General features: G+C 39.4%; 1 protein-coding gene across 3 annotated transcripts in view; it reads left to right on the plus strand.

The window, feature by feature from the left end:
* Positions 1–23,914, plus strand: part of PHLPP1 (PH domain and leucine rich repeat protein phosphatase 1) — a 216,391-nt gene that overhangs the window by 124,916 nt on the left and 67,561 nt on the right. For all 3 annotated transcript variants that reach the window (XM_033837820.2, XM_033837819.2, XM_019936387.3), the window contains one exon: positions 7,343–7,509. In XM_033837820.2, coding sequence (XP_033693711.1) covers positions 7,343–7,509 — 167 coding nt within the window. The remainder of the gene's footprint in view (positions 1–7,342; positions 7,510–23,914) is intronic.

Raw genomic sequence — 23,914 nt, forward strand, 5'->3', positions numbered from 1 at the left:
GTCCCTTAACGATGTTTTAACTGGTACCTTATAGTTTTAGTAAGCCTAATCTTAAAATCGTAGTCCCCTCCCTTCCCTGAGTAATTTGCCCTCAGAGAGTTCCATCTCTCATTTTTGTCTGTCAATGATAGACTCTCCACATCTTCTTGTTTGTCTTCATTGATTTGGTTACATCTGGTGGTTTGGAATGGTGTGTAAATCTGTGTATTTTATTTCTTGGGTTTAAAATTTTTTCATATCATTTACTCATTTAAGGCAAAGAAATGATAAAATACCAGAATTCCACGTAGAATTTACTAAGTCCCAAATTGGCAGTTTGATATGCCCCTATTCGGACATGACTAATGTATATATTGTAATTAATTTTATAGGAAGGTTTTCTACTTCTGCTGTTAAACAGATTGTATAAAATGTTAATTAGTACAGGATCGAGAAATGAGATGTCATTGTGAAAATGTCTGCAGTCAGGTTAAGGCATTTCCTATATTTGTAGAATTTTTTTAAAGAAATGATTGCATGTTTTGGAGCAGTGACAGCTTAAAGTTTATTAAAATTGGAAATTTTTTGTTTGATATTATTATAAAACTTTATTGATGAGGATGAAATTGAAAATAAGTCATTAGAGTGCTTAGCTAAGAAAGATGAATAAACTCTATTCTAAATTTATATTCTCCAACTTCATGTCTTCCCAAAGCATTTTTGGGGGATGAGAATTAAAACTAAGTCAGTTGAGGTTAAGAATTTTTTACAGAAGCTTGGTAAACTCCCCAGAGACTATCCCTGTAGCCAGGGCATAGTTTCCCAAACCACTAAAGGCTAGGCCAGAGCAATTAATGACTCATAATGCCAGTTTACAGCAGTATTTTACTTTGCACAAGCAGAATTATTTGTGCTATTTCAGCTGCTTTGACCAAGCCTTTCAGAATCATTTTGTTCAATTTTGAGCATGCTTTGCACATAATAAGGATAAATACCACTTCACTAAAGTATAGTGGGGACAAAAAAATCACGTGAATGTTATTCTGAACTTTCCATTGCTTATAAAAGAAGATTGTGCACTAAGTGAACATCAGGAATAATGTGAGTAATACAGAGTGCAGTCCTGTTGCAAGGGAAGATGATAATTTTGAAAGCACGGAGGGGATAGGTTAGGGCTAGGATAGATACATTGGTTTAGAAATGCAACCCAGCTAGACTCAGAGCAGAGATACTTGATACAAGTGTGCTAACGGTTGGTAAAGAAACGACTCAGGAAAGTGTCAAGCTGAGTAGGATGTTAGACCTGTGTAGAAGCCCAGTAGGTAATCTGGAAAGTTTGTTGTTCACATTATCATTTTTATGGTTACTCTGCAATGGTCTTTGGGGGAAATATTTTGAGGGCCCAATGAGCTTTTGGTTCATATGTGTTCACAAGTCATTTGGAAAAGAAGACAACGTGAGCCAGTGGTTGGGATTCATATTCATTTTAATGTATCTCCGAAAGTATAGCCGTTTATGGGGGGAAAAAATCCCATTTGATTTACTAACTCTAAATTATTAGCCTTAAAATTTTTTGTTGTTGTTAATATAAACTAGCACTGATTTCCCAAGCCATGGTTACTTAACTGATCTTCTAAAACTTGAATGCATTCATGTGCAGTTCATTGATTGGTCTGTGAGGGATGACATCAAATCGTCTTTGCTCTGGGCTGAGGGTTATGTTAGGATTTGATTGTGGCAGTTAGAGGAGCCTCCCTTTGGGTAGGACTTGAACTGTGTTGGGGCCCTGACTCCATGGCATATGCTGTCATTCAGACTCTGCTGCTGCTTTCACTGTGTGACCTTGGGCACACCCTTTAACCTTCATCTTTGAGATGGGGATAAGTCCTTACTATGCTGAGTTATTGTGAAGATTAAACTTAACATTACATCTAAAGAAGAGTGCCCCTTAAATGTTAGCTGCTATTATCATTGTTATTACTATTAGGAAAAAAAAAAGCTAGAATAATAAAAGGCTACTTGCTCTGAGGTGTATACAGGTGGCTTTCTCTTTTTTTAAATTTCTTATCTTGAGGAGGATGTTAGTTTTAACAGGTGCTATATAGGTGGGTCACAGCCTCTTTGGGTAGCCCTTTTGGTAGTTTTTTCATTTGGGAGTCCCGCAAAACCTCTTTGTGGTGGTGTCCTTACGTGCCCAGGCTGATCTGGGGGAAAGCGTTTAAATCTCCCCTTTGTTTCAGGGCGTGGGACTGGGCAGAGGTGCAGCTAGTGGTAGTAGCTCTTGTGGTCGCCTTGGCTGCTCACTGCCCCACTGCCATCACGGCTTGTCTAATTTCTGTTCTCGCTGTCCCTGTTCCCCATTCTGCTGCGACTCCCACAGACCACGTTTGCTTGCTGTAGCTTTGTTACTGTGCTTTCCTCCCCCTTGTTTCCAGCAGGAACAGCTTGCGGTCCAGAATGAGGAAAGAAATCAAATACGACTTGACATTTAATCATTATCTTGTAGCTGTCCAAAGAGAGTATTCAGTATGATGCTTCAGCTGAAGTGGAATGTGTCCTCTACAGAGTAGTCCCCACATGGAGGAATACACCAGATGGGTCAGATGCAAACTGGTGAGAAAGGAAGGGTTGTAAAGTATCCCCTGTCATTCTTCCAGCCAGTACTTCCTGAGGGTCGTCCTAAGTGCTGAGCACAGGGCACATTGTGAACAAAATAGGCCCAAATCCTTTCTTTATAAGCTTACAGTCAGAGACAGAGACTCTTCTGGAACCTTTCCACGACGGCCCATTTTGCTCACATGAAAAACCAGAATCTTTTTTTTTTTTTTTTTTAATTTATTGTATTTATTTTTGGCTGCGTTGGGTCTTCGTTGCTGCGCCTGGGCTTTCTCTAGTTGCGGTGAGCGGGGGCTACTCTGTGTTGCAGTGCATGGGCTTCTCATTGCGGTGGCTTCTCTTGTTGCGGAGCACGGGCTCTAGGCGCGCGGGCTTCAGTAGTTGTGGCACACGGGCTCAGTAGTTGTGGCTCGCAGGCTCTAGAGCGCAGACTCAGTAGTTGTGGCTCACAGGCTTATTAGTTGCTCCGCGGCATGTGGGATCTTCCCGGACCAGGGCTGGAACCCATGTACCCTACATTGGCAGGCGGATTCTTAACCACTGCGCCACCAGCAAAACCCAAAAAGCCACAGTCTTTACAATAACCTAAAAGGCGGTGCAAGATCTGCTCCCCCCACAACCCCCTTACCTTTCTGACCTCATCACAGGTCACTCTCCCCTGTTTTAACTGGTCTTCATGCTGTTCTTAGAACAGACCAGACACACTCCTTTTTTAGGGCCTTTACACTGGCTACTTCCTCTGCCTGGAGTGTTCTTCTAGATAAATGCTTTCAGCTAACTTCCTCATGTCCTTCAGGTCTAAATGCCACCTTTTAGGTGAGGCCTATCCTGACCAACCTATATAAATTACAACCTACAACCTTCCCAACAATCCTGACCCCTTTTTCCTTGCTCTATTTTTTCCATAGTAGTTACCGATTTTTAACATATAATATACTTATTTGTGAGATAAGTTTAATGAGGGCAGGGATCTTCTTATTGTTTACTGAAGCATACTGAGTGCTTACCTAGGTCAGTAATAGGCATATAGTTGGTATTCAATAAACATGTTGAATGAATGAAAATGAGAAGTACTATGGAAAAGAATTAAGAAGGGTGTACTAGTTTCCTATGGCTGTTATTAAAAATTACCAAAACTTTGATGGCTTAAGACAACAGAAATTTATTCTCTCACAGTTCTGGAGGCCAGAAGTTCAAAATCAAGGTGTCGGCAGGACTGTGCTCCTCTTGAAAGCTCTAGGGAAGAATCTATTCCTTGCCTCTTCCAACTTCTGGTGGCTCTAAGCGTTTTTTAGCTTGTGGCCCACATCAGTCTCTGCCTCTGTGGTCACATTGCCTTCTCTTCTCTCCCAAAATTCCCTCTGCCTGTCTTATGAAGATGCATGTAATTGTATTTAGGGCCCTTCCAGATAATCCAGGATAAGCACCTCCTCTCAAGATCCTTAATCACATCTTTTGTCATGTAAGATAATATCCACTCTTTTGCCATGTAAACTAATACTCACAGATTCTGGGAATTAGTACGTGAACATACCTTTTGGGGGGCCGCCATTCAGCCCACTACAAAGGGTTGGGATCCTTACGGGGGAAGAATCATCTCTGATGCACCACGTAGTATAACACAAGGATACGAGGAAAGCCAGGAGACGGCAATCGTCCATTTCACCCCTTTTTACTGAAATTTTCATTGAGATTACATTATTTTTTTCCAATTAAACACACACACACAGAAGAGCACAAAGAATAATATTACAATTTCCACGCACTGGTCTTGGCCTCCCCAGTTGTTAACATACTGACGTAGTTCCTCCATATCTTCCATTCTTTTCTCTTTCTTCCATTCTTATTATAAGTAAATCACGTCACAGCTAAGTTCCAAATCCCCTGTGCTCCCATTCCTGTTTCCATCTCCCTCCCTGCTCACCTAGAGGCCGTCACTGTCGTTGATTTGGCACATGCCCAATGCATAGTGTGTAGCTTTACTGCACATATAACCATTCATACATAATATACGGAGTTGTTGTGTGTGTTTATCTTAAACATGTTTTTCATACATGGCATTATAGTGTATGTAATATTCTGCAGCTGGCTTTTTTTTTTTTTAATCAATCCAGGTTGATACATACAAATCTAGTTCAGTCATTTTTTTTTTGCTATACGCGGGCCTCTCACTGTTGTGGCCTCTCCCGTTGTGGAGCACGGGCTCCGGATGTGCAGGCTCAGCGGCCATGGCTCATGGGCCCAGCTGCTCCGCGGCATGTGGGATCTTCCCGGACCGGGGCACGAACCCGTGTCCCCTACATAGGCAGGCAGACTCTCAACCACTGCGCCACCAGGGAAGCCCTAGTTCAGTCATTTTAACTGCAGCTCTAAGTGGCAGGTTCTCTCTCTCTCCTGGCTTTAGAATGTATATCCCAGAGAAGGCCTTTGATTAGCCTAGCCTGGGTCACATGCCAGTACCCGTTGGATCAATTTGTGGGTTCAGCACTGGGGGGCTTTGATTGCTCGAGTTGGGAGTACATGCCTGCTGCTGTAGCCATAGGGTCAGCCTACGCTGCCACTCTCGTCAGAATCACATGCATTTGAAGGATTGTTATAGAAAGAAGTGGAAAAGGATTCGGGGCCGACAGAAACACAGATTGCCACTTGAGTTTCAGCCCTGAGCTTGGACATCAGGTCCTCTGGGAAGCCTTCCCTGACTCCTTAGATTGTGCTCTGTGCCCTTGCACTTAGTATATTGTCAAGTAGTATGTTAATTCACCTCTCCTTGAGGTGCACTCCTTTAGGGCGGACCGTGTCTGTCTTGTTTCACTCCTGTACCTCAGGAAATGGAAGGTCTGACACACCATTCCCTCCTCACCACATATTTTTGCCTGAATGATTCCACCGAGTATAACTTACAACCTCACTTCCCGTGAATGGGTTCCTGCCAGGGAATCTTGTGTGGCTGTGACATGTTTGCACCTACCTTTCTGCCCATTAAATTCTGGCTTTTTTTCACATCATTTGGTTTGTGTGGGTGACTTGGCCTGTTTTGGATTTTCTTTTTCTTATTTAATAGTGAAAATTCAAGGAAAGATGAAATTGCTAAAATGCAAACTCAGGCTTCCTTTGTAAAATCTCTAGAGTTGAGCCCTGCCAGGCCTTTTTCATCCCACTGTCCTCTCAGCTTTCATGTGTGCACAGCAATTTCTTTCTAACCTCAGACATGCCATCAGCAGAATGTGTTTTATGCAAAGTTACTTCTGAATATCTTCTTTAGCATCAGGAGAATGTGGATTCCAATGGGTATAAGATGTATTTGGAAGTAGTCGTAGCAATCATAAATGGTCATAGCAGTCACAAATTATTGAGTGCTTTTTCTGACCAGGCATGTAGATGGAGGTGTCATCTTTATGCCTGTTATACAGGTGAGAAAATGGGAGCTTGGAGAGCTCACTGATGCCCTCAAGTTCTCTCAGCTCCTGCGTGGTAGAGCCGGGATGCGAATCCACACACTGACACCAGAGCCACACTCCTAAGGACCATGTTCTGCTGCTTTTTATAATCATGAAAGAGTAAAGCTGGGGTTTGATATGTAAAATAGATAGCTAGTGGGAAGCAGCTGCGTGGCACAGGGAGATCAGCTTTGTGACCACCTAGAGGGATGGGATAGGGAGGGAGGGAGACGCAAGAGGGAGGAGATACGGGGATACGTGTATATGTATAGCTGATTCACTTTGTTATACAGAAGAAACTAACACACCACTGTAAAGCAATTATACTCCAAAAAAGCTGTTTAAAAAAAAAAAAAAGCTGGTCAGCTGGGGTTTGGTAATAGAAAAGGACATCGAACAGATCACAAATAAGGAATGGAGTTTTTGCCATAAAGCTTCGATAACGATAAAGAACACGAGGAGGAATCAACCCAGATCTTGGAACAATAACCCCACAGCCTCTGTGAGGGAAGAAGGAGCCAAGGTGTGTGTACGTGGGCCTAAAGCCATGTGCCGCGGCATAAACTGGCGCCACAGTCCCTGGAACGTGGGAGAGAGAACACACGCTGCCCAATGCTTTTTCTGCTTCCAGCATGCCCTGTAGCCCTGGGACTCTGGCTGTCATAGGAGCCATTTAACCGGGAAAACTTTGAATATGTGGATAAACATTTAGACATAAAACAAATTCCACTTAGAATACCTATGTGAAGCAAAATGGAAACTGTGGGAGAGGCAACGCGAGAAGTTCACAGCAGGCAAGCAGTGGAATCTGATTATATGCTACCACTATTATTAAAGATATGTACAAGGCCACTGATCCTGCGTTTCTTTGTGCTGTTTTAAATCAGTCAAGGCTTTCGTAGGTTCTGTGTAGATCTCAGTGTCTATCTCCCAACCTTGTATTTACTCTAAAGTCTTGTATTATTTAGCCCTGAATTCTCTTACCATGAATGTTTTCAGGAACATAACCCCTACAGTTGGAGGAGATTACTGATATCACTAAACTTGATAGGATAATCTGTGCTCTTTGTAACCTGTCTCCTATACTAGATTACTGTAAGTACCTTCCCCGGAGGGACACTGTTTCCTGCCTTTGTAATACTTTGCTCAGTTCTGTCTAAGTAAATACTCTTGGTTTATATTTGAATAATGGTGCTAATTGCATAGCGGGTCTGTGTTCCCAAATGGGGTTATCTTGTTTCTGTCCGTGGAAAACAGTTATAGGATAAAGGATGGTATGAAAATTGAGTTGTGTTTTCATCCCTTTCTAGGTTGCATCACAGCGTATTAGCTCAGTGGACCTCTCATGTTGTAGCCTGGAGCATCTGCCTGCCAACCTCTTCTACAGCCAAGACCTCACTCATCTCAATTTAAAACAAAACTTCCTAAGGCAGAGTCCCAGTCTACCAACTGCAAGGGGGCTCAATGAACTGCAAAGGTGAGCATGCAGAAGTGGGTAGATAATTAGGAAGGGGAGGGGGTGTCAGCTTCTGGTTGTTTCTTGAATATTCTGACTAAAAAGCTACAGTTAATAACCTTTCTCTTTCAGAGGGCAGGGTAATAGGACTTTAGTAGTGGAGACATTTTCAGTTCTCATTCTGAAATATTTTTCAAGGTCTCTGCCTTTGAAATGAATGATTTATGATAGTCATTACCTGGATAGATTTGTATAAGAAGAACGCTTCTCTTTAAATCACTTGTATTTCTTAACCTGTCTACAGATGGGTCTGTGAAAAGTTGATATTTGCTGTGTTACCTCTGAACTATAGGGGTTTGGTCAGATTAATTATTTCTTTCAAAATTTACAAAAGGTCAGTTTTTTCCATGAAAAGATATTTCCTTAGAAATTTAAGAACGAAAGTTTAAATTCATTAATACCACATCATCTGGGTGATTACTGTATAGGTTTCAAGAGTCGCATGTGAAATGCAAAGGGTCTGCTCCTCTAGTTACAGGGAAGGGACTTTATTTGCATTTATCTGAAACAGATTTAAGAATTTACCATATTCATTTCGTTTTCTTTTTTGGAGCAATGATCAATCTTGATTCTGTGGTAAATGAAACCTCTGATATATATTTGTTGCAAATATGTGAGACTGTAACTACAGAAGGATATAACTTTTAAATAAATAATGGATAGCTCATTTGTTCTTAAATGATTGATAATCATCAGAGATTAAACTATGGAAATTAACCATTATGATTATGTGTTTATGTTTTTTTAACATCCAGAAAGAATAATCCAATAAGTATTTATATAAAGTTTGTGCAGACATGTAGAATAAAGGAAGAGTATTTTAATTTTCTTTTCAGATGATTGTGAATATTCTTCTTTGATATTATACCAAAACTTGACAAGTGGTAATTTCTTAAATGTTGGTTGCAGTGTGGAATGTAAACTCCTATCAGTGGACTTTTAAAATTCTTTTACATTAGGATCCATTGATCTTTCTCATACTTTGAATGGATCTTTGCCCCATACATCCTTTTATTGCATCAAGTATTGGTCATTTGGAAAATACTGGTTTGTTGGATAACAGTGAGATTCCAGATGTTAATGTATTTCATTATGCAGTTTCAAGAAATAACAGTTGTTAATATCACCACTGATCCCATCAGAAAAATCTTTAAGTATTGGGAAGTTGTCAGGCTCAGTGTGGAAACAAGTTTTCCAAAATTTTAAATTTCAGTTGAAGGCTTGAAGGCTACCCTTGGCAACAAATACTGTCAGTTGTTTTTCCTGAAGTGACCTTCTTACTTCATTGTAGAGAAAACGTCTGCCAAATACCCAAGTCTGAATACTGAGTTTGTCAGTCGTTCTTTCAGGTAAAAGTGATATTCCATGAACATTGTGACTAGTTTGGCTCACAACTCAAATAATCGTACAAGGGTTTTCCTTGGGATAACCATCATACTTTATACAGCAGAAGTGCTTTATGTGTACTTCCCATTTTATCACCCAGAAAATAAAAAAGATATGTATTCAGCGGTTGAGATGTAATACAAATAACTTCCTTGCATCATCAAGGACATTTTTAAGTAAAATTGGCATTATGCAATTTTTTTGAATTTTATTTTATTTATATTTTTATACAGCAGGTTCTTATTAGTCATCCATTTTATACGCATCAGTGTATACATGTCATTCCCGATCTCCCAGTTCATCCCACCCCCACCCCACCGTGGCTTTCCCGCCATGGTGTCCGTACGTTTGTTCTATACATCTGTGTCTCTATTTCTGCCCTGCAAACCGGTTCATCTGTACCATTTTTCTAGGTTCCACATATATGCGTTAATATACGATACTTGTTTTTCTCTTTCTGACTTACTTCACTCTTTAGGACAGTCTCTAGATCCATCCACGTCTCTACAAATGACCCAGTTTCGTTCCTTTTTATGGCTGAGTAATACTCCATTGTATATATGTACCACATCTTCTTTATCCATTCATCTGTCAATGGGCATTTAGGTTGCTTCCATGACCTGGCTATTGTAAATAGTGCTGCAATGAACATTGGGGTGCACGTGTCTTTTTGAATTATGGTTTTCTCAGGGTATATGCCTAGTAGTGGGATTGCTGGGTTGTATGGTAGTTCTATGTTTAGTTTTTTAAGGAACCTCCATACTGTTCTCCATAGTGGCTGTATCAATTTACATTCCCACCAACAGTGCAAGAGGGTTCCCTTTTCTCCACACCCTCTCCAGCATTTGTTGTTTGTAGATTTTCTGATGATGCCCATTCTGACTGGTGTGAGGTGATACCTCATTGTACTTTTTATTTGCATTTCTCCAATAATTGGTGATGTTGAGCAGCTTTTCATGTGCTTCTTGGCCATCTGTATGTCTTCTTTGGAGAAATGTCTATTTAGGTCTTCTGCCCATTTTTGGATTAGGTGGTTTGTTTTTGTGATATTGAGCTACATGAGCTGTTTATATATTTTGGAGATTAATCCTTTGTCCATTGATTCATTTGCATATATTTTCTCCAATTCTGAGGGTTTTCTTTTCATCTTGTTTGTAGTTTCCTTTGCTTTGCAAAAGCTTTTAAGTTTCATTAGATCCTATTTGTTTATTTTTGTTTTTATTTCCATTACTCTAGGAGGTGGATCAAAAAAGATCTTGCTGTGATTTATGTCAAAGAGTGTTCTTCCTGTGTTTTCCTGTAAGAGTTTTATAGTGTCCAGTCTTACATTTAGTTCTCTAATCCATTTAGAGTTTATTTTTGTGCATGGTGTTAGGAAGTGTTCTAATTTCATTCTTTTACATGTATCTGTCCAGTTTTCCCAGCACCACTTATTGAAGAGACTATCTTCTCTCCATTGTATATCCTTGCCTCCTTTGTCATAGATTAGTTGACCATAGGTGCATGGGTTTATCTCTGGGCTTTCTATCCTGTTCCACTGATCTATATTTCTGTTTTTGTGCCAGTACCATACTGTCTTGATTACTGTAGCTTCGTATTATAGTCTGAACTCAGGGAGTCTGATTCCTCCAGCTCTGTTTTTTTCCCCTCAAGACTGCTTTAGCTATTCAGGGTCTTTTGTGTCCCCATACAAATTTTAAGATTTTTTGTTCTAGTTCTGTGGAAAACGCCATTGGTAATTTGATAGGGATTGCATGGAATCTGTAGATTGCTTTGGGTAGTATAGTCATTTTCACAATATTGATTCTTCCAATCCAAGAACATGGTATATCTCTCCATCTGTTGGTATCATCTTTAATTTCTTTCATCAGTGTCTTATAGTTTTCTGCATACAGGTCTTTTGTCTCCCTAGGTAGGTTTATTCCTAGGTATTTTATTCTTTTTGTTGCAATGGTAAATGGGAGAGTTTCCTTAAGTTCTCTTTCAGATTTTTCATCATTAGTATATAGGAATGCAAGAGATTTCTGTGCATTAATTTTGTATCCTGCAACTTTACCAGATTCATTGATTAGCTCTAGTAGTTTTCTGGTGGCATCTTTCGGATTCTCTATGTATAGTATCATGTCATCTGCCAACAGTGACAGTTTTCCTTCTTCTTTCCAATTTGTATTCCTTTTATTTCTTTTTCTTCTCTGATTGCCATGGCTAGGACTTCTAAAACTATGTTGAATAATAGTGGCGAGAGTGGACATCCTTGTCTTGTTCAGCATTATGCATTTTTAAAAAGAATATTTTTGCCATGATTGCCTGGCAGAGAAGAATACTGTGACAATGGGGACAGTTTGATGCTGCACTGAATTAGCTCCATAGGCAGTAAGAACTCCAGAAGGATATTGTGCTCCAGCACTTCCTTATTGTTCCCTGGAGCTGATGGTTACAGTGAAAGGGAACCACAGGAACTTCTTGAACTTAGGTTTTTATATGCCCTATGCACTCATAATACTATTTTTACTGACAGTACTGTAATAAAGTTACAATGATTTTTTGCTAAAGGATTATACCATGATTTAATCTGTTTTTGAGGCTTGAAATTATTTTGAAGTATTCTTGTGTATTTCACAGCATTGTAGGCTTCTGCACTTCATTACAGAACATCAAGAACTTTATATCATGCTATTAAATCTTGCTGTCTTAGAACAGAAAGGGGCATTAGAATTTATCCAAACCAGTGCTCTCATTTTAGAGATGAGGTAGAGGGAGATGTTAAATGCCAAAATCAGGTTAACGGTTACCTTCTGGGAGGCATTTGGGAATGCGATTAGGGAATGGTTTGAAGAGGATTTCAACTCTAACTATATCCAAAATGTTTATTTCTTTACAAAAAATTAGAGACAGACAAAATGTTAATATTTGAAAAAGCTGAATAGTGGATACTTGGATGATCATTATTATTTTCTGTATTTTTCTATTTGTGTATTTCATAATAATCCAAAAATTAAAGCCTAAACAAAAAGGAAATCAAAATGCTTCTCATAACATAGGGGAATATGATAGTCCCAAAGGGTCAGCATATATGGACTAAATAAATAAATACCCAGATGGAGGGATATTTGGGGCATTGCCTTGCCTGTTGGTGCTTTCAGAATCTCCTGATTGGTTCCTCATATCTGTTGATTCTAAATCTGTAAATAGCTTTTCAACACGTCCACCTTTCTTGTCTGCTTCCTCTGCTGCTTCTCCTCTGTCTCTTAGCACATACCCTCTGCACCCAGCTGTGAGGGGAAGCACTTCTCAGCTCTCACAGGGGCTATTGCAGGAGCTTTGGAGAAATGGTTGTCTTAACTGTCATTTTCCCACAGCAATTCATCCTGTTTAGTTTTCTTGCCTACTATTTTGTGCATTTTTTGGTTTTGTTTTGTTTTGTATTTTTAAAAGTTTAAACATTTGTCCCATCAAAGTAATATCCTATATAGAGTTTTAAAAAATCTTAATAGGCAATAAGACATAGGAAATAGGAACTCCAGCCCATCCTTATACCCAAGTCCTGTTCCCTAGGCAACTACTTTTGATTCTCAGGACTCTTCTTGCTGTTTTCTTCCATCTTCTGAAATAGTATGTATGTACTGCTATTTTTGAATTTTTTGTTATTGGGCATTATGGGTTGGCATATTACAATAGAAGATGAGGATTTAACTCTTAGATTGTCTCACAGCCCCTCAGCCCCATGCCACATGCCCAGACCGCCACTTCCCCCATCCTCTCAATGTACAGATATCCGTTTCTGGTTAAGTAGATGTTGAGGGCTCACATTATTTTGAGCATGGAACTGTGATTCTCCTAAGCCACTTAAATGCAATGATTACATTTCCTTTCCTGTGCTGGCTGGATAGTAGCCTCTCTTTTTCACTGGTGTACTTTTTTCTCTAGTGTTGTTAAGGTGGCAGAACTCTAACCCTCTTCTCAACACCTTTGTCTTGGAGACTTCTTCCCTCCTGGAGCCAGCGTAGGCACCTGCTCCATAGGCCTGCTACCGAGCTGTTGTCCTGGGGTTACCTTTTGTCATTTTCCTGGTAATTCCCTTTTCGTCTCTCCTTTGTTTTCTATATGTCTTCCTGTGTCTAGCGATTCTTTCTTGGTTTACTCCCTCTTTTTAATGGAATATCTTCTAGGATCTTCCTGAGAAAGGGGACATGGGAGACAAATTTACTAGGCACTTTGTATATCTAAAAATATATGTCTCACACACTTGATTGATAATTTGTCTGGTCTCTGGATAGGAAAACATGTTTCCTCAGAATTTTGAAGCCAGTGCACTATTGTTTTCTAGCTTCTACAGTTGCTATTAAAAAGTGTTATACTCTTGGTTCCTGTCTTTGTAGACCTCCTTTCTTTTTTCTTTTTTTTTAATAACCCCCAAAGAGGTTTTAGGATTTTCTTTTTTAGCAGTCTTTATTCATTTCAGCAGCTATGATGAACACTTGATCTGAAAAAAATGACGTCCTTCAGTTCTGGAAAACTTTCTCATTGTGTTTTTTGATAACCTCATCCGCACCTTGGTTTTCTCTTTTCTTCCTCTGAATTCCTGTCAGTTAGGCAGGACCTCCTCATTTGTCCTCTAATGCTGTAATTTTCCTCTTTCTCTTAATGCCCTACTTCTTGACAGGTTTTCTCTACTTTATCTTAACCTTCTGAATTTCTGCTGATATTTTTTAAGAGCTCTTTCTTGTTCGTTGGTTTAATTTGTGTGCTTTTTAACAGCATTCTGTTCCCCACCGCTGCCATGGGTGCATTCCTTCTCTTTCTGAGGACATTAAAGTAATTAATTAATTTCCTTCTTGCACTGTCTTGATTTCTTTTTTTTTCCTGTTTGTGTGGGTGTCTGACTTTTATGTTAGGAACTTGACCTCACTGTTTGGAGATCCTTTGCTCTCTGTTCCTATTTAATGGTGAGCCACTGAGAAGCGAATTAGGTGCTGTGGTCTGTGGACAGCGCTTCTCCTCCATTGCAGTGCTATCGGGGGTGAGCCTTGTGGTTTCCTTGGGGAGCTTCCAAAGACAGTATCTGTGGATCTTCTCCCTAGGACATGTCAGTTTTACTTGAGAGGAATCCTTTGGTCTTCTGCCTGGGCATTATATGCCAAGATTCAGGGAGTGGAGTAGGGTAGAGAGCTGCAATCTCAGGGTTTAGCGTGTGGATTTTTATTTGATCCCGTTTTCAGAACAGTGTTTTCTACTATTCCTGATGCCTTGGAGCCAGGACTCTGGGATTCAGTTTCTTCCAGGGAATAAACTGTCTCCTGCTGGAATTGGGGAGAGGATCTGGGGTCTCGTGTAATTCCTTATATTCCTTATATAATCTTTTGGAAGTCTTTTTGTAGAAGTATAATGAGTGTACAGTTCGATGGGTTTCCACAAAATAACACATGTGACCAGTGCTCATACTGAGAAATAGAAAATTACTGTTTTCAGGGAGGGCACAGAAGCCCTCCCTGCACCCCTCCTCTTAGTACCCTAAAGATAATCACTGTGCGCACTTCTAACACCATGAAGAGTTTTGCCTGGTTTTGTTCATAATATAAACGAGTCATATAGTATGTACTTGTGTCCCGCATCATTCACTTACATTGTTTTTACAAAGCAAAACAAAGCATATCAAGTTACATATTATCAGCTTGCACTGTATAGTGTGTAGTATAAAGCCATGACTTTGATTTGTTTAAGGTGGGAGACTTTTCAGTTTTGCACTGCCAGGAAGGTTTGTTAAGTTTCTGTTGCTTTTTTTTTTTTAACCTCTTTATTGGAGTATAATTGCTTTACCACGTTGTGTGAGTTTCTGCTGTATAACAGAGTTAATCAGCTATACGCATACACATATCCCCACGTCCCCTCCCTCTTGGGTCTCCCTCCCGCCCCCCCATCCCGCCCCTCTAGGCGGTCACAAAGCACTGAGCTGATGTCCCGAGCTGTGCGTGGGGGAGGTAGGTTGAGGGGACTCGGATGTGGAGGCTGAGCAGCTGGTGAAGGTGAGGTTGTATTTGCCCTTCGGGAAAAACTAGGCTTTAAACCAATTTCTTTTTCTCCACATACTAATGTGAGATTTTTGTCTCCCATCCCTATTATTCATGAAAGATTTTATTGCCAAGTTTTCAAAGTAGTAAGTTTGTAAGTATATGCGTACACACACACAGATGTTCGATGCTAGGAATTGAAATTATATATATTTAAAACTCATTTATACTTCAAAAAGCACTAATGTAGCTTATTTAGAGTCATACAGTTAGTATGGTATTTTTGAGATACGCCATTTATTTAATTTATTAGTTTTAGTTGTATGTTTAAGGAATTTGTGTTGATCTCTAGTGTATGTTTCACAGGGAATATGTTAGAGAGGTACCAAAGGGTAATTTATTTTTATGTTTTTACCAAAGTCTCAAGGGATGAATTTTTAGGTTACAGTGTCAGGGCGAATATCCAGAGAGAAACTTTACATACAAAGCATTTATAATGCATAGGAGTTCTAAGACTTTTTCTCTTAACCACATATCCCCCTAATATTTTTCTTTCTATTGCAAATTCTCACCTTAAACAAATGAGCAATTTCCATAGAACATTTAAAATGGTATTTGCAACAACATTCTAATTCTGGAAAGATGGCATGCTGATGTACACACACAGGCCAGCAGTTTCAGAGGGAAAACATTGTTCTTGGAACTACCAGTGTTTGTTTTTCCTTTATTGGCATTGGAACTCTTCAGTTAGTTTTCAAAAATAGAGTCAAGGCAAAATCAGAGTAATTTTTGGTAGTTTTAATGGTTTCTTTCCGGATTTTGTATGTTACTAATAATTACGATCATTATTTACCTCTATTTTATTAATACGTAGTATTTCACTTATATTATAATCGTATTCCATTTAGATGACCCAGATGGTATTAGTACTAAATTGTTATTATTTGCAATGGAGAATTGTTTTAATAAAATATAGTAAGTTTCTTTGTAAAGTCAATGAAGAGGACAACTTTTTGTTGGCTTAAATTCAAGGAATATAATTTTCCTTCCCATGTCTTAATTTTGTTGTTTTTAATATGGTATCAAAGCAGCGTGAACCTATTTGTACTAAATTATATTGGTGTTCAAACGTTTCAAATGTACTTTTACATTTAAAAGAGCTAAATCTATCATTTATTAAAATTTCACGTGTCGTAATATTGTTTTGACAGATCTAAAGTTTGTAAGGGATGATAGCTCAGAGTTCTTTTACGGTGATATCCAGTGCAGTGTTTACAAAGAGCAATGTCAAGAGCAAACTCAAAAGCCAAGTTTGATAGTAATAATTCGTATGTATATGTTTCTGGTAGCTTTGTCCACCCCGGTACTTGGAATGTTATCTGATTAGATGTGAAATTTCTTTCAGCTGAAAAGACTAAGAGAGATGGGAGGGATGAGAATTTTTCAAATGGGAGTGAAGGAATGAAGTTGAGTTGGGTGTGCAAGTATGTGGGTGTAAAAGAATGAAAGTTATTGAAGAAATGAGCATTGAGAAACTCATAATTATGCCTGGCATTTATCAAGTACCTTTCTTCTTAGAAAGCTTAATTTTCTACATTTTTAGTCTCCATGAAATGGAAAACAAATGACCTTATTTCCTACTCTGTTCTTTTGGGGATCTTGGCAGTCCAGAGCTACAGAGTCATTCGTTTTAATTACTTATCCTTACCAAAAGTTCGCATTTCCAGGTTTTTATAGAAAGAGAGATTTTAATTTTTGTTTTTATCAGTGATTTTATCAGTGACTCACTTTTAATGGAAACAGTGATGATTCATTAACATAGTGGGATCAGGGGTGGCATGCTAAAATATTTCTTCAGCTTATTTGCCAGACATAGACTGCAGTTCTTAGAACAGTTTCAGCTTCTTTAAAGATGCTCTGTCATATAAAAAATATTGCAAGCAAACAAGAGCCACGCACTGCTGAAGGAAGGGCATAGCCGATGCATTAAAGACAAAACACTTAGCACAGTCCCTGCTCAGGGCTTGGGAAGGAATTTTCACTACTGGGTTTGGTGAGGCTTGCCGAATGTCTAAGGAATTTCAGAGACTGTACGGAATGCCCTTTTTCCAGTTAACTTTTCCCAACACTGAAGTTCCTTTCTTTATACAGCTTTGCCTTTCAAATGGAGTTTTGATCCTCTTGGGAAGCTTTCCATCTCACACAATTCCCATTTTCTTTCCCTGAGCGTGTGATCAAAGGAAGGCATTTGCTTGGTGCTTGGGACGCTGAGATTGTGTAGCCTTTGGTGCTCTCCTTGGTGACGGCTCTCGGCCTCATTTCTGGCAATAGTAGCCTATTTTCTTCTGCCCTCATACAGCGCATTTAGAAAAGAGAGCTCAGAAGAAACAAAAGATTTATTTATCAGCCAGACTATATTGAATTCAGTTTGCCCTGTTGCCTTCTTGGGATCCTTTAAGATGTTCTTTAACTTTTTTTTCCCCACTTAAAAAGTGGGGAGAGATCTTCAGAAGCCTTGGCTTGCATCCAGTGAGGCTATTGTATTCTGGCCAATTCTGTTCTTCTGTTTGTTTTAGTTGAGCTCCTCGCTGTACTCTCTCAGTTTTAACTGTAAGAGTTTAATGTTAAACATAGTATTTGCAGAAATTTGCTATTCTGAGTGGTAACCAACTTTTCACTTTGCCTAGCTCTCAGGGGAAAAGGATAAGCATGCAGTGAGCTGGCCAACAGATAATTATTTTGCGGTTGTTGATGGATAAATAGCATAGTAACTTGTGACTTGGGAACATGATTAACATCATTACTGATAACTTCTGAAATAATGTTCTGGTTGCTAGTGTGAGAATGCTGATGGAAACCAGTAATGTTCCTCTTTCTCCCTCTCCCCTCTGCCTCATGTCAGACAGACACAGCTAACAGTACAGCTAACACTGGAGTTCCTTCTAACAACACGCACGTGTAACTTTTGAAAATTAAAGACCCATGAGGGTTTCTGTTTGTCCTAAGAGTGCCTGCAATTTTGATGTCACTCACCATGCGCTCTGCAGTAATAGAGCTTTGGATGGAAGAGTCAGATTCCTGTTGTCATTTCCCATGGCTGGGTTAGGATGGTGATGCTAGAGCTGGCAAGGTATTTGACAGAGGCCTCTCGAAAGTAGGGCACACCCATCCCTCCCCGGTGATGTCTTTGGGACTCATAATTAACAAGAAACCTTAGGGAAAGTCTGACTTTCCAAATAGTTGTACTTTCCTCCAATTTAAAGATTTCTGTCAGAAGCCTCACTTTCACCCTACATAGAGAGATTGTGTGTGTGTGTGTGTGTGTGTGTGTGTGTAGGGGAAGCACAAGAAGGGAAAGGGAGCTGTTACTTGATTTATGTAATACACAAATCCATGTGTTCTAGACTCCCCTGTTCAAAAATTTTCATAGGTAGGGCTTCCCTGGTGGCACAGTGGTTGAGAATCTGCCTGCCGATGCAGGGGACACGGGTTCGAGCCCTGGTCTGGGAAGATCCCACATGCCACGGAGCAACTAGGCCCGTAAGCCACAACTACTGAGCCTGCACTTCTGGAGCCTGTGCTCCGCAACAAGAGAGGCTGCAACAGTGAGAGGCCCATGCACCGCGATGAAGAGTGGCCTCCGCTTGCCGCAACTAGAGAAAGCCCTTGCACAGAAGTGAAGACCCAACACAGACAAAAAATAAATAAATTTAAAAAAAAAAAAAAGCTAAAAAAAAAAGTTCATAGGTAAATAGCAGTGTCTTCATCTGGAATTCAAGGTGCTCTGTGAATACTCTAAGCATCCTTTACGACCCCAGGAGTGCTTTCTGCTTAACAGTATAGTTTGCTTAACGTTTTCCAAGAACACCGTGGAGTTTTTGCCCCCCAAATTAGTGTTTCTCAAAATGTGATTTATGAAATGCCTACATCAGAATCACCTGGGGTATTTACTAGAAACAGAGGTACCTGGTGTTCATCCCAGACCTGCTGAATCAGAACCTCTGGTGATGGGGCCCATGAATCTGCATTCTAACAATGCTTACTGAAGTTTGAGAAACAGTCACACCAGCCTATTCTTTATGAATGCTCTCTTTTCAATTCCCCATCTGCCTATTGAACTCTTGTTCATGTCCCTTAGGTAAAAATGAGTTTTCTCTTCTGCAAGCATTTATGGTATTTTTTTTCCAGTACGTTTCATCTTCTGCTTTTTATTATAGCAGCTTTGCTCCCAAACTGTTTCAAGTTCCTGGAGGGTGAAAACCATGCCTAATTCACATGTGTATGCTTCACACCCTTTATGCCTAATAAGAACTCAGAAAATGTTTAGTGAATGAATGGTTCAGTCCTAGGATCGGACTTTTATTATACCTAGTAAACTTTGGGTATTGGATTTTTGATTTTTTCTATTTAACTATCAGATATGCCTGGTCTGTTTGTGATGTGAGCTTAAGCTTTCCATGTCTGAGCATGTTTTCGTGACATGATTATTCTTTCTGGCTTTAGCTTATGTTCGCCTTCTCCTTTGGTAATCTAATATCCTTGATAGAGACATTACCTGATTTTCATTTTTACATATCCTTGTATGACTCAACTGGGATTTAATCTAAGTATACTGTGTGGGTCTTCTCTGCTTTGAGAAGTGGAAATAGCAATACGTTTTCTGCCTGTTACGGAAATGTTCTTTTTTTTTTTTTTTTTTTTTTGCGGTACGCGGGCCTCTCACCACTGTGGCCTCTCCCGTTGCGGAGCACAGGCTCCAGACGCGCAGGCTCAGTGGCCATGGCTCACGGGCCCAGCCGCTCCGCGGGATCCTCCCAGACCGGGGCACAAACCCGTGTCCCCTGCACCGGCAGGTGGACCCCCAACCACTGCGCCACCAGGGAAGCCCAGAAATGTTCTTTTTATATTTTGTGATTTGTCCTACTAGTGTGGAGGTTAATATTAAACATCTCTTGAATAGTATCTCAATTAAATTGGCTAACTATGGGCAGATCTGTTGGTAAGAAAATGAAAAAATGTAGTCATAGATAAAGTGAGAAACTATTTCATAAGAGATGTTTAACTGTAACATAACATATTTCTTCTTTGTTTTTTTGATTGTTATGTTGCCAATTTATAAAAGAATCAGAAAATGACAGATTTATGCCACTGAGGACTTACTGTTTTCATGAATTTAGTTAGTGCACAGTTCCTGTAGATCTAGTGACTGTTCTTTCCGCATGGTTACCGTCTTGTGATTTGGAGTGGTTTTCTGTATAATGGAATTACTTGATTCATGGGAGCCTGCCCTTGCATGCCCCCCCCCACCCCCGCCTTGCTGTGGGCAGGAGCTCTGTCTTGTTGCCTCTTGTATCCATAGGGTTAACTGTGTCTAGGATCTGGCACAAAGTAAGTAACCCATAAGTGCCTCTTGTTTCAACTATCTTAAAAGGGAGGATTAAAGTAAACATTTCTCTCTTTAGGGGATGCTTTAATTTGCCCTTCCAGCAACATGTCCATTGTAATTATTGCCAGCACTGAGTGTTCTCTATTTCCTTGATTATTATTTTGGAAAAATTATGTTTATGAATTGTAGCTTTGGTATACTTTTTCTGCGTTTTCACATTTGCAGCAGTCCTTAGGAAAATGCTGCTCAAATTCTTCTGTGGCTGTAAATTTTAAATTTTATCCAGGTAAAATATGCATGTGTTTATTTTTATTTTCTAGTCCTATGAGAAGGTAATATGCTTGTTTTGGTTATACTGACAGTCATTTATGGTGATTAGGACGAAGATGGGGTGGTTTGTGTTTATTTTGCTCAAGTATTGAGAAGCTGGCTGTGTGCTGCATTAGCATTTGGGTGCGCTGAACCTCCCAGAAGACCCTGGCAGGTGCTAGCTGGGAACAAGGCCAGTGGGCCATTTGAGACTTGGAACAGAATGGCATACATAAGTTCACGTGGATTCATTTCAAAGTGGTAAAGGGACAACAGGAAAAAAGTGCCGCACCAAGAAATGGAGAAGTCACCGATGAGAGTTCAATTTCAGCACAGTACAGTTTGGTGAGAGCTAAAAGGAGATGAGTCATGCTTTCTGAAGGGTAGGTGTTCCCAGCAATTCTGAAGCAGGCCCAAAGATTCAAATGTGTCTCATGCCACCAGAGCTGCAGACAAGTCCAAGAAGAACATGGAGTAAAAGGTATCCTTTCTTTTCTCCTGCATCCAGGAGAGAGAGCCTCTTAACTGTTTTGCAGATTATTTGCCTTTCTTACATAACAGCATGTTCAGGTTGCCCTATATCATTCCTGGATTGGGGCAAAAATATTAAAACATGGTGTAGGACTAAGTTCATAAGCCAGTAAAGTTCCATACTAAAGGAATTGGGATTTGAGGAGTGCATGGAAGATGGATCAGGAAGTTGCTGACTGATGTCTTTCATTCATTGACTTAACTAATGTTTCTTGAGAGAAAGTGCATTCAGTACAGATTTTCAAAGTGTACTTTAATACCCTTCCCAAGATTTGTCCTTCTAAAGAGAAAAGAGAAAAGCTACTCTATCAAACTAATAATTTTATTAAAGCATTTTGCTGACTCAAAACCACAAAGTGGGCTCTTAGGAAGGACAAAAATACAGGCGCTTGATTTTATAAATTCTCTTGGAAAAAAAGAAAAGAGAAAGAAAAAGTAAATGCAGCTTGTTTTTACCCAAGCCTTTTTCTTCGTCTGTTTTACTGGAAGGGCACTAAGCTTCTCTTTTTGTTTTCTCTTCCCCTATTCTATGAAATTTATTTAAATTGAATGGAAATTGAAATGGATGGTTTATTTAATAAATGATATTGGCATAATTAGATACCAGAAAAAAAATTGTTAGACCTCCACCTAACAGAAAATAAATGTCAAGTGAAATAAAGGTCTAAATGTGAAAAATAAAATATATAAATATTAGAAGGAAATATAGGAGAACATGTGTGCCACTTTGGGTTAGGGTAAGAGGACCTTCTCAAGCAAGGTGAAAAACAGACTCCATACAGGAAAAAATGTCCACATTTGAGCAAATAAAAAATAAAGTTAGTGTGTGGCTAAAGTCAGCATCAGCAAAGCGGGAAAAATGAAACCATAGGCTAGGGTGTCCTGTGACACACATGCGTCATACGACACCAAGAGGCACATGGTTTTCAGGGAGCTCCTACAAATTGATATGTAGAAGGTGAACAACCCAGGAGAAAAATGGGCAAAGAACATGACTGTGTATTTCAAAGAAGATGAACTTCACAACAAGATAAACTTCATTGAGAAACAGCAATTGAAATGACCTGATACAACTTTTTGCCCATCAGATTAGCAATAATGCAAAGGATGCTAACATTAAATGGTAGTGAAGGTAGCGTGGAAAGAAACCCTCTCCTGTGTGGCCAATTGGGAGTATGAATTTCTACAACTTTTTGGTAATTTTGCCATATGGATTAAAAATATATATATAGGGGTGGGAGATGCAAACTATTGGATGTAAGATAGGGTCAAGGATGTATTGTACAATAGGGGGAATATAGCCAATCTTCTGTAATAACTGTAAATGGAAAGTAACCTTTAAACGTTATATAAAATATAAGAAAGGTTAAAAAAAATTTCAATTGTACAAACTCTTAGACCCACAGTTATACTTTTAGAAATACAGGTTCACAATCCGTTATCCAAAACTCTTGAGGCCATTTGTGTTTCAGATTTCAGAAATTTTCAGGTTATTAAAGATAATACGGTGCATATTACTGTATATTGTATAACACCTCCCTCGAGGTTTGGGACAGCACCCCATAAGCAAACACGTTTATATTTCTAAAGGGAACAGATGAATATTCACATAAGTTTAAATCATTTTTGGCACCACATGAATCAAAGAAAAACTTCTGAATTTTTAGAGCCTGTTGGGTTTCAAAAATGTGGATGGCATTGGGCACCCATAAATACTGCAAAATAGAGTCATTGATGCACAAACAAATAGGCTGAATTATTTCTATCAGCAAAGGACCGGAAGCATTCCGTGTCGATCGGCAGAGGGATGGAATAGGTGGTGGCACATTTGTACTCTGTGTATTATGCAGCTGTCAAAAGAGTGCGTTAGATTTTAACATACTGACGCAGAAAGATGATCTGTTTGTATTAGATGAGAAAACAAGTTGTAGAAGAGAAGCGTGTGGTACAGTCCCACTCAAAAATGAGGGAGGGAGGTTATCACCCACTTACGCATGTATGTGTTTTACAAGGAAGAAAAGCTTTGGAAGGATATATACCAGACTCTAGACACTGGTTATCTCAGGAGGATGAGATTTGGAAGGAAGTAGGAGACTGTTAACATTTTGTTTACATGCTTCTAGAGTTTGACTTGTTAAAAAGAGCATGTATTAATTTGGTCATCAAATAAAAGCAATTTTTCTCTGAAAAGCAAATACAGTTTGTATTACAGAGCACTGAGAGTTGGCATCTCTCCACTAAGGTGCAGCTCTCCAGACCATGAGGGAACCTGCTTTTCATAATTAATAATTAATGGAAGGCAGAGGGCTAAGCCTGGAGCTAGGCTTACAGCTCCAGTCCTCAAGCAGGGCCTTCATTACTTAGTACCGAAGCCTAATGATTTCCAACATGTATTAGCCTGTCCCCCCACGGGAAAAAAACAAGTTAAACTTAGACTGTTACTATGATACGGAAATCCAGTCACCCCGGGAGTCTTTTTTTAACTGACCCACTTGTGGGGAATAATAACTCCAGAAAGTAATATTGATTTTTCTTTGACTCTGTTGAGTAAGACAAATGTGGTTTCCGCTTCATGAGTGTAGTGTGTGACACTCATTTTAAGCACATTTAGAATATGTTTAAAAATAGAACTACTTCTACCATACTGTCATTTTCTTTTACAGTCAAGTTTTCCTAGTACTCTACCCTTAGTTCCTGGAAGGAAAATTACTAAAGATTTAGATGGATCTAAAGCTAATTAGTATTA

Source organism: Tursiops truncatus, chromosome 13 (assembly GCF_011762595.2).
Source record: "Tursiops truncatus isolate mTurTru1 chromosome 13, mTurTru1.mat.Y, whole genome shotgun sequence".
Lineage (NCBI taxonomy): Eukaryota > Metazoa > Chordata > Mammalia > Artiodactyla > Delphinidae > Tursiops > Tursiops truncatus.